We start from the raw sequence: 10,923 nt of genomic DNA, 5'->3' as shown, positions 1-10,923 counted from the left end.
CTTGTATCTTTAGAAAAGAAGACACTTATCTGTTAAGGGATGCAATGGTTTGCTCGATGGGCTGACCCTCCCCCACTACTAGTGCAAGCCTTAGAAGAAGGTAGAAGCCTAGTGGGTTTTACTCTCTACAGTGCTTGGGCCGCCTGGGTGTTCAAGGAATTCTCATTAATAGTGTAAGTTTGTGCAAGCTCCCATGCTTCAGGCTGTGGCTTTATCGTATATCTCCCTCTGCAGACGTGACCTGCTCTTGGCAGATGCCGATGGCCCCAGAATCTGGATGCAGGTGTATTGTCTAGGAAGGGAGCTTGCAGGTGGGAACTCAGCAGGACTCTGGGTGTCCTTGGGCACTGACAGGGTCCCAACTGTGAGCGCCATCTGTTCTCTGAAGGGTGTCTGACAGCAGCCGCAACCCCAGCCTGGAAGGTGAGTGCCCCAGAGACCCAATGTCAGGCTTCTGTTCCCATCCTCCCTGCCTGTAGCCGGCCCGTGGAAAGTCACTTTAACCCTGGAAGCAGAAAGGATCAACACGTGTACCATTTTACAGTTTGCCAAGTGTTTCCTCCCATATGCTCCCATTTCATTTTGCCGTCATCCTGTAAGGCTGTTGTTTAATGGCCCTACTTTACAGAGAGGTTGAGTGATTTCCCCAAGGACACACAGCTGAGAAGCCATAGACCCGAGATTCAAACCGAGCTTTTAACTCTTTACCACCACATTGAGCATCATACGGCTGTGTCATTTCAGGACCTTCGGAAGCCGTTTCTGAAACGTGACCCTTTCAATGAGCTTTACTGGGTGAATGAATGGTGAGTAACAAATTCCCCTTGACTTTAATCTCATTCCCCCCCACCTTCCAAATTTCCCACAGTCCTAACCCCTGCTAAGGAAGGCCCACACTGCTTTGTGGCTGTTGGGTGCTCTTCTGCTCAGCTCCCTTCTGTCTTAGAACATGACTTTGTTTTCCAGCAGCAAAGCTGCCCCCTCCACCCCACCATGGGAGGCCAGGTTCCGCATCATTCCTTAGAAAACTTTAGCACTTTCAGCTCTAAGTTAAATGCCACCACTGCTCCCTCCTGGTAGACTTGTGACATCATGACACAGTATTTCCTGTCAGTTATACCCATCAAGCTCCTGAGTGGCCCAGCCTTAAAAATACTTAAATTCTTTGTGAATGGACTGACACAATAGGAGCCGTTGTGGAACCCACCGTTTGGAGGCTTTGCTATTCGCCCGGCATGTGACCTTAGATGAATGACTGCGCCTTGCTCCATTCTTCCTTGTTAGACCCTGAGGGCCCAGAGGCTAGGTGTGCATCATAAGAATGGGGAACCATTTATGTAACCAGGTGTGCTGACTAGCAGAGTGTTTTGCACACTATAGCTAGTTGGTGCGTTGCACTGAACAAATGACCACCTTCCCAACCATTCGCTAGACATTTGCTGTGTAATTTAAAAACTATTTGCATGGAGCCAGGTTTGATGGCTCCTAGCCATAACCCCAACATGCAGGAGGCTGAAGCAGGCTCACCACATGTTTGAGACCACTTTAGGCTACAACAGAATGAGATCCTGTCTCAAAACAGAAAGAAAACAAAACTCAACTTTAAAAACGATAACGTTTTCGGTTTATTTTTACTGTGTGTTTGGTTAACGTAGTTTGGTTAACGTAGTCTGCGTTCTCTGTATCCATTGTCCTGGCTTGACCCAGATTGTATAAACACTTACATTCTTTGTGAGTGGAGCAGACATATGAAGAGACTCCTGGGCCTATAGTTCTGCTTTAGCACCGCCGTTCACCGTTTTGTCCATAGATACGTAATGTGTGCTCTCCGGACCTTATTTTGCCACCATCAGTTCTCGGGTTGGGGGTGGCGGTGGGGTAAAAATCCCTGTTGTGCTTCTGTAGCTCAACACAAGGTTGTCGGGAGGATAAATGAACTAACAGACGTGGGCATGTTTTGCCGGCTATAAATCACCCAGAAACGTCATTTGCTTGCTGTTTGATGGAGGCACACCTTTTGCTGCCTGGCCGCCCCCTACCCATCTGCTCCTCTCTTCAGGTGAAGAAAGGAGGGGATATGTCCAGGGGCACAGGATGGTGAGAGAGTAGCCATTGTTCCCGAATGGTTCCTGAATGATTGTGGTGGATTTGAGGTTCGGATGTGAAGAGGTGCCATGATCTGAGAGACTGCTGTGAGAACGGAGACACCCTAGAGAGTCAGCCTCATCCCAAGGTTTAGTGGTCAGGAAGTCTGCCAGTTTGGGAAATTCTCAAGGCTCAGTCGGGGCTGATGAATGATGAGGTGGGCTGCCTTGAGGGAGGTGAAGTCTCCCGTGCTGGCGCCGAAATCTTCTAAATTGTAGGCATAGCAGCCTCACCTCCAGGCAATCTCTCTTGGGTACCCCACATCAAAGCAAAAACCAGAACAAGCAAACAAAAAACAAACAAACAAAAAAAAAACCAGTGCAGACCACACTTCCGGGAAAGGCATCCTCCTCTTTCGGGTGGGTCTAGGGCCGCCGCGCTTCCTGATTGGCCAGCCGATTCTCGTGAGGCGCCACGTGGAGGCGGGCTTTCCAGAACTCTGGGCAGGCATGGCTGAGGCGGGAAATGTTGCGTCGGGCCTCGGCCTCCCAGGAGAAGCCTCCCAGTGGCCTCTGAAGCGCTATGGCCGCTTCATGCTCTTGGACACCCGAGAGTCACCTGGGCCTAGCTCGGAAGGTGCTACAGCATCCTCGCCCTCATGGAAGGTGAGCCTGAGGGTGGAAAGGACTTCCTCTGTTAGAGCCCCAGGGAAGGAGGGAGGACCCTGGCCAGCAGGCACCTAGGGCCAGTGCCCTACCCTCACATCCCTATGAGGACCAGAGAGGGTAATTGCTAACATAGCAAACTTGTGTCTGAGTAGGAACAGGATGCGTAGTTGTGGTTGATTTCATTCTCAAACTAATATGCAAAGGCGAGATAAACATTCACATAGTCGGCAAATACTGATTGGACATGGGTTGTATGCTAGACACTGTTCAGTTTGCTAGGGCTTTAGCACGGAGCAAGGCCTAAAAGGTCCCTTCTCTCATGCATGGTTTTGTTTGCTTTTTTGCGGTGCTTGGTAGGTAATCTAAGTGCCCCATCCCTAAGCTGTAAGTTTTCTGAGAACATAGTACTTACCCAGATAACGATGTAAATTGTGGCAGGCATAACTACGCCATCCGTGGCTCAATCGTCATGCTCTTTGGTAGTCAAGCATCTCCACAAGACTGAAGTCAGAGTCTAGCTGTTTCCATTTTGGTGCCGAGCATGTGCCTTACCACTGAGCTACACTGCTAGCCCCTGAAGTCCAGCTTTGATGCTGAGTCTCCATCTTCTGGATTAAGATTACTTGGCTTCTCTGAATCTCATTTATATATATACAGAAATATATATATATATATACAGAAATAATATCTTGGTGTCATGTTGAAATAAGTAGAGACAAAACAGGAATAAAAATAGTCTTACTTCATAAGGCATTGTGCACATATACTGAGGTGTTTTGTTTTTGGATCGCCCTTGGTTAGATAAAAGTAAAGAAACATATATATATTCCAGGCGGAAGGTATGACGTGGGAAAGGTGCCACACCTGAGAAAACCTTAGATCTTAGCAGGTCTAACATGTAGAGAGAAGCCAAAAGGTTGGCGCCTAGGGAACCAAGGGAATGATAGTGGTATCCGTGTCTGGAGAGGAGGCTAGGTGTCTTGTGACTATTATCTTAGAACCCACGGGGAAGCCACAGGAAGGGGTTCAATCATTTTCTCCTTTGACAAATCACTGTCTTTGTAAATGGAGTTAGAGGACAGTATGGGTGAATTCAGGAAGATAAGAGCTAATGCCACCTCAGGCCTGCAGGGAGAGGGGTGAGAGCAGAGGTGGGAAACAGGACGCATACTTTGGAGGATAGAAATGAAAGAGCTTGGCGAATGATTGCATGTGAGCAGCGAGGGTAAAGGGGTTTGGTTTCTGGCAGAAGCAATAGGGGAATGGGAAGCAAGAGGATCTAAGACTTCAGGTTTGCACACATTGAGTGTCATGGGCACGATGGGTGCCAGCTGTACTCAGTTCTGGTCTCAGAGGGCGGCCGTGGGCACGATGGGTGCCAGCTGTACTCAGTTCTGGTCTCAGAGGGCGGATCTGGGCTGGGTGTGTGACGGTGTGAGTTAGCATCATGGAGGTGATACAGTCTGAGGTTCGAAGAGATTCCAGGATCTGGTCCCATGGTAGTGCAACAGCTGCTGGTCAGATAGACGTGTCAGAACCTCGCAGAGAGAGCAGGGCTGGAGAGTTGCAAAGTACCTAGGAGAATGAAGAGAGTTCTTTCAGGAGGGAGAGAATGCTTGTTTGTGAGACCATGCCGTCAGGTAAAATAACGACGAGAGGGTGTCCATTGTATTTAGCCACCTGAAGGGTTGTTCATGGCCAAAGAGGCGTTTGAGTGAGTGAAGGGAGTAGAAGCCAGCCAGAAGTGGATTGAAAAGCGACTGATAGGGGAATAAATAGAGCCAAGTGCACGGTTTTGAGAGCTTTGGCTGGGGATATGAATAGAAATAGGGTGTTGTGAATTATTCATGACTTGCTGAAATATTAGAGTAAACGGTACTCTAAAACTGGAAATCAATATATTTAGGCCCATTTAAAAAAAATCATTAAACACCTTGTTGTGCTCTTGTGGAACTCTGTATCCTAAACGAAGATGTAGGCCAAAAATGCAAAACGGAGCGAGGAGGAGTTCAATGCAAGTGTGACGGATCTATAATTGGATCTCATAAAAGGCCAGGAATGCTGGAGGACATATTTAACTTCCAGGACTGCTTCCGTAGGCTCCTCGATAATTTCTCCTAGCAACTCTTTAATCCCTTTCAATCCTTTTCTCCGTGTAGGGTGCATGGGCTCAGGTTCAGCCAGGTAACTCTTATATTGCAGCCCAGAACATGGCCATTTTGACCATTTTAAGGTGTCAACAGTTACAATTTTTGCCTTCTCTTTGCAAAGCTCTTCATAATTGCTTATAAGGAACAGCACTTTTCAGCCGTTCTCAAATGTTTGACATAACACCGTGGCCATAGTGACAAGAGATGAAGTCGGCGTGTGCAGGGATTTTGAAAACTGGACCTTTGTACCTTGCTTTGACTCTGTGCCCAGCCATCCTGCCCGCTGTGATCAGTTTCAGCTTAGGTCTGTCATATCTTTCTTTTAAATGAAAGAGGAACAAGAGTTGTTCTATTTTATAGGTACTGTGACTATTGTATAATACTAATACTGTACTCTCCGAGTCCCATGTGAATTTCTTTTTAAAACATGTGGTCCCTACAATAAAACTATGTGTTAGGTGATACACAGAAATTTACTATAATAAAATCATTCTGAAGGTTTTTTTTTTTTCAAATGGAATGTTTCAAATTCAACTGTGGATAAACCCAGTTTGATTTTTTTTTTTAATTTTATGGAGCAACTCTGTTCTCTGAACATATGTGTAGTTATTTAGCTTCAAAGAGGATGCACATCACAGTAGCCGCATGCTGACAAAACTGTCCACCTAGGAGAGAGAGAGGAATAGTGCGAGACTTCTCAGGCTCCAAGTCCCAGTTGAGAGGTACGGTCAAGTTAGGAGACATCAGGTTGGTGGTATACAGAGGAAGTCCGCCATGCTGACTCCCTTTAGTTCTCTGGATTGTTAATGCATGCCACACAATTTGGCAGCAAATCAACTTTTTTGTAAGAGTAAACAAAATAAATAATAAAACCCCCAAACCTACCACAGTTTACAACTTTACTACTCAGGCATCAGTGTTCATATTTGTCCTGTAGGGATTTTATTAAGATGCAGATTCTGACTCCATCAGAATAGAGTGTTGTGGGGAATGAGATCTGTCGTCATAGTGAGCTCCCGAGCACTAATGTTGCTTTGAGAGGTAGGGACTTGGAAGACCTTGAGCGAAGCGAGCAGCTTTGTAGTGCAATTAATAGACTGAATTTATAAAGGTATGACTAAGTTAGATTCAAAATGGATATGCAAATATTTTATTAATAGGGTTAATATTTAAGCCACATGTCATCATCTAAGGGGGAAGAGCAAATGAAATACAAACTTGATCTTGATTTTTGTCCCTTATATTTAGTGGCCCAGCCTTTCTGACAAAAAATTACCATCACAGATTGGTCCATTTTTATAATTTGCTCTGTTAATTTGAGAATTTTGAAAGGTGATGTTAATTGCAGATTGCTGTTCAATTAAAGTTTTACCATGTTTTTCAGATTCAAAGTATTTCCCAGACATGCCTTAATGGGTTGAACCCGACAACTTCTTAGGTTATTTTTTCAAAGAAAAAAAAAAGAAGTGATCCTTTCATTTTTGTAGGAGAACCTTAAAATAATTGCCCTACTTAGAAACTAAGAGATGGAATACAAAGTTTGTACTTGAGATGAACTTTTAATGTGAGTTCCGTGTAGAGTGCTTCGAGGCCCCTTCTCGGTCATGTCTCTGGTGCTGCTTGCTGTGCTCCCTGCTACATGGTAAATCCTTAGAAATGTTTGTCTGAATGTGTGGCTGGCCTGGAACTTATGTAGACCAGACTGCCTTGAACCCACAAGAGATCTGCCTGTCTCTGCCTCCCAAGTGCTGGGATCAAAGGTGTGCGTCCCTGTGCCTGTCTCTTACTACAAGAGGCCAATATTATTTTCAGATGAATCAGCTGAAACTGAGGGATGTTCTGTGGCTTTTCTAAGCATTTAGAAAGAAGTTGGGAGTAATTCAGACTCTAGTTTTTTTGTCTGTAAAGCTTGTGCTTTTAATTATGGTGTTGCTCACCTTAGAAATGTTTTTATTATTTCAGGGGTTTTCAAAGCATTGTCAGGTGAACACGATTAAGATGATGTTGTTAAGGACAGCTTAAGAGTCAGTAAAATTTCGAGAAAATTGCTTTAAAGTAATAGCAAAATAGCAGTGTTCCTTTGTATGTTGGGTGATTTTGTTTTTTAAGTAGGTCCTTTTTGTTGTGAATTTTAAGTTGTTACATCCAGGAAAATTTCGTGTTCCTATAAATACTCCAGCAACATCCTCCTCCCTCCACCCGCCCCACGGGATAAGTTACTTGGAAACAGTTGCATTCTTTCAAGTCTGTTTTTAAACCATGTGAAGGTCAGCAGAGCACTTGGTTTAGGACTATCCCTCACCAACTCCTGAAGGAAAATTCTTGAGGGAACTCTACCCATTGGCCGGTAAATGAAGTGTCTTTGGCTCTCGCTGCTGAGCAGTAGGCAATGCTCAGTGCTCTGTGTGGGTCTAGACAGTGCTTCCTTAAATACTTGGAGGTGGCTTTTCTCCCCAGCCGTGTGTGCTAAGCTGCGCTGTGGACTGTGTCCACTCTAGGTGTGCGCTGGTGTTCTCTCCCTTGTATTCCTGCCTCTCTGGTCTCCTTGGCCATACAGCGCCATCTCTAAACTCAGGGAGGCCTCTCCAGATCCTGCCTGGTTGGTGTTTGTTGTTTTTTTCTTGCAGTTCGCTATGGAAATTCTCCAGGCAGAGAGAGACATTACTGACGTCTGTATGACCCTTTATAATTTGCCTTTTTCTGACTTCTTCCTACTTATATTTTACAGCTCTTTGCGGATCATGGTAGGAGAGCTCACTTCATTTCTTGTAATTTCTCAGAAATCTTATCCTTCATTTACTGTACCCAATAACTTGAAAATGGATACTCCCTCGAATTTACTCAGTATTTTTGTTGTTTTAGGCAGGAAAGTAAATTTGACCCCTGTTACTTCATGCTAGCCTGAAAAGGAAATCCACAGTGGGCCTTTTGGGTTGCTTCCCCTTTGTCTTTCTCCTCCATAGGTCATGACCTCACCACTGACGGTTTCCCTGGAGACGCTATGGAACTGTCACTGGGATTCGGTCCATCTTTTTGTTGTTTGTTTGAGACAGGTCTTTACCGCGTGTCCTCTGCTGGTCTCAGTTCTTGCTTCAGTTCCTCCAGTGCTGGGATTGCAGGGGTGCTCCACCACACCTGACCTCACACAGTCTTAAAATATTATGTTGACCTTAACGATATAATTAAATTCTTAGGAGAGCATCGTTAGATAATTTTGTTGTTAAACTAACGTCTTAGTCTATAGTTAGACAAACCAAAATGAGTACCATGTCAGTAAACATTACTGTTTTATGGGGCCAGTGTTATGTATGTGGTCCTGTGGCTAATTTTGGACGGAGAGAGACATGCCATTCTGTAGCTGTGACTGTTAGGTATTCCAGTGTTGAGTTAGAATAGGTAGAGTGGACCACAGGAGCCACGTTCCTCAAGGCAGACAGAGTCTCTGCATGCACTTCTTTCTGTGTGCATCACATGGACTGTTCATAAGTCTTTGGGTCATAGATGGTATAGACAAGAAGCTAAAACCTGGCTAGTTAAATGCTTACCAAAGGTTGGCAAGGGAAGTGAAAAGATAGGTTCTAAAGCCTTGATCTTCCTCATTCTGCCACATGCTGCTCCTTTCTGTGTTGGTATTTTTCCTCCTGAAGATGTACAATTACTGCCAAGAGTTACTGTTCTCTTAAGAAGCATCCATTTTTAAATTTTTATTTATTTATTTTTCTCTCATATATTACATCCTGACCACAGTTCCTCCTCCCTCCTTTCCAGTCAGTCCCTTTTCCCCACATCCCCTTTCCCTCAGATCCACTCCTCCTCCCTTTCCCTTCAGAAAAGAACACGTCTCCCCGTATTAACTGAACACAGCATAACAAGTTACAATGAGACTAGGCACAAATCCTCGTATCAAGGCTGGACAAGGCAGCCCTTTCCCAGTAGGAGGGAAAGGGTCCCAAGAGCAGACAAAAGCGTCAGAGACAGTCCCCACTCCCACAGTTAGGAGTCCCACAAAGAACACCAAGCTACACGTCTGTCACATATATGCAGAGGACCTAGGTCAGTCCCATACAGACTCCCTGATTGTCACGTCAGTCTGTGGGCCCCTATGAGTCCTGGTTAGTTGATTCTTTGGGCCACAATCTTGTGGCGTTCTTGAACCCTCTGGCCCTAATCCTCTCTCCCCCTCTTCCATGGGATTCCCCAAGCTCCACCTAATGTTTGACTGAGGGTCTCTGCCTCTTCTCCCATCAGTTGCTGGATGAAGCCTCTCTGATGATGACACTAAGCTCCAGTCTATAAGTGTAGCAGACTATCATTAGGATCATTTTATTGACTTTTTTCCCAGTCGTGCTTGGCTCTATCTTAGGTATCTGGGCTACCTAGTCTCTGGTTCCTGGCCCTCCAGGCGGGGTTGTGCATGGCTCCCTTTTGTGGCATGGGTTCCAAGTTGGACCAGTCATTGGTTGGTCATTCCCAGAAGTTCTGTGCCACCTTTCCCCAAGCACATCTTGCAGGTAGGCTAAATTGTAGGTTGAAGGTTTTTGTGGCTAGGTTGGTGTCCTGGTTCCTCCACTGGAAGCTTTGTTTGGTTAACAGAAGATGGTCGGTTCATCAATTAATAAATGGGACCTCCTGAAACTGAAAAGCTTCTGTAAGGCAAAGGACATATCAATAGATCAAAAACAGCAGCCTACAGAATGGGAAAAGATTTTCACTAATTCCACATCTGACAAAGGGATAATATCCAAACTATATAAAGAACTCAAGAAACTAGACCCAATTAAAAATAACCAATTAAATAATGGGGTACAGGCCCGACGCTGGTGATACACACCTTTAATTCCAGCACTTGGGAGGCAGCGGATCTCTGTGAGTCTGGTCTACAAAGTGAGTTTCAGAGTAGCCAGGGCTGTTACACAGAGAAACCCTGGAGAGAGAGAGAGAGAGAGAGAGAGAGAGAGAGAGAGAGAGAGAGAGAGAGAGAGAGAGAGAGAGAGAGGAGGGGAGAGGAGAGAGGGAGAGAGGAGAGAAAAGGCTAGCAAATGGATGGAACTAGAAAAAAAATCATCCTGAGTGAGGTAACCCAGACCCAGAAAGACAAATATCTTTCATCTTAAGTTCACAGCGGGAGAAACCCCAGTGCCAGGAACCGAGTCTTCCTTTGTTTTGATCTTCTGCCGTCCATGACTGTTGTGATGGTTAATGTTGTCAGCTTGACCGTCTCTAAACATCCTTGAGACAAGCCTCTGGGCACACTTGTGGGAGTTATCTAGATTAGGCTAGCCTCTGGGTAGGCCCGTGAAGGATTTTCTTTCTTCAGTTTATTGGAGTGAGAAGGCCTACTCTGAATGTGGGCAGCACCATCTCATGAACTTGGATCCTGGGCTCCATTCACGGCTTTCAGCATCCTGACTGTGGCTGCAGCGTGACCAGCGACCCCAGGCTCATGCTCCACGACTTCTCTGCTGTGTCAGACCCATGAGCCACAGTAAAGCTTTCTTCCTTCCGTTGCTTTTGTCTCGGGGTGTTTTATCACAGCACTGGGAAAAGAAACCAAGACGCTGAGATGAGTCTAAGAAAGAATCAGTGTTCTAGAAGCTTGAAGGAGGGATGATGTGGACAGAGGATGGTCTCCTAAGGAGTTCTCTGTAAACACCGTACAACATGGGAGACAGAGCTTAAACCTACACAGATTACTGCTGTATGCCACAAGGCCATGTGTCCTCTCACCATACGAAAGGAAAACGAATATCTGAGGTTAATTGGCAGTTAATTAACACGCCTCTGACTCTGACGGCTTATTTCTGCGTCTGTGGTCGGAACTCAGAAGGCATTTGTAATGACAGTACTGTTGTACATGTGTTCCCCCAAAGATCGGTGTGCTGGAAACCTGGTCTAGTGAGGGAGGTCTAGTGCATGGTTATTAGGCCACGCATGGTAATTAGCACCATACTCAGAAAGAATTAATGCTGGTCTCACAGCATGGCCCGTGCTTCGGTGCCTTCTATACTCGGCCATGCTTC

The 10,923-nt window shown here is 45.5% G+C and overlaps 1 protein-coding gene across 3 annotated transcripts in view; it reads left to right on the top strand.

Annotated features, from left to right (window-relative positions):
- Positions 1-2,594: 2,594 nt before the first annotated feature.
- Positions 2,595-10,923, top strand: part of Rec114 (REC114 meiotic recombination protein) — a 93,551-nt gene continuing 85,222 nt past the window's right edge. For all 3 annotated transcript variants that reach the window (XM_038322490.1, XM_038322488.1, XM_038322489.1), the window contains exon 1: positions 2,595-2,750. In XM_038322490.1, coding sequence (XP_038178418.1) covers positions 2,595-2,750 — 156 coding nt within the window. The remainder of the gene's footprint in view (positions 2,751-10,923) is intronic.

This window comes from Arvicola amphibius, chromosome 3 (genome assembly GCF_903992535.2).
Source record: "Arvicola amphibius chromosome 3, mArvAmp1.2, whole genome shotgun sequence".
Classification (NCBI taxonomy): Eukaryota; Metazoa; Chordata; class Mammalia; order Rodentia; family Cricetidae; genus Arvicola; species Arvicola amphibius.
The sequence above is the reverse complement of the archived record's forward strand: the minus strand, read 5'-3'. Positions and strand labels throughout refer to the sequence as shown.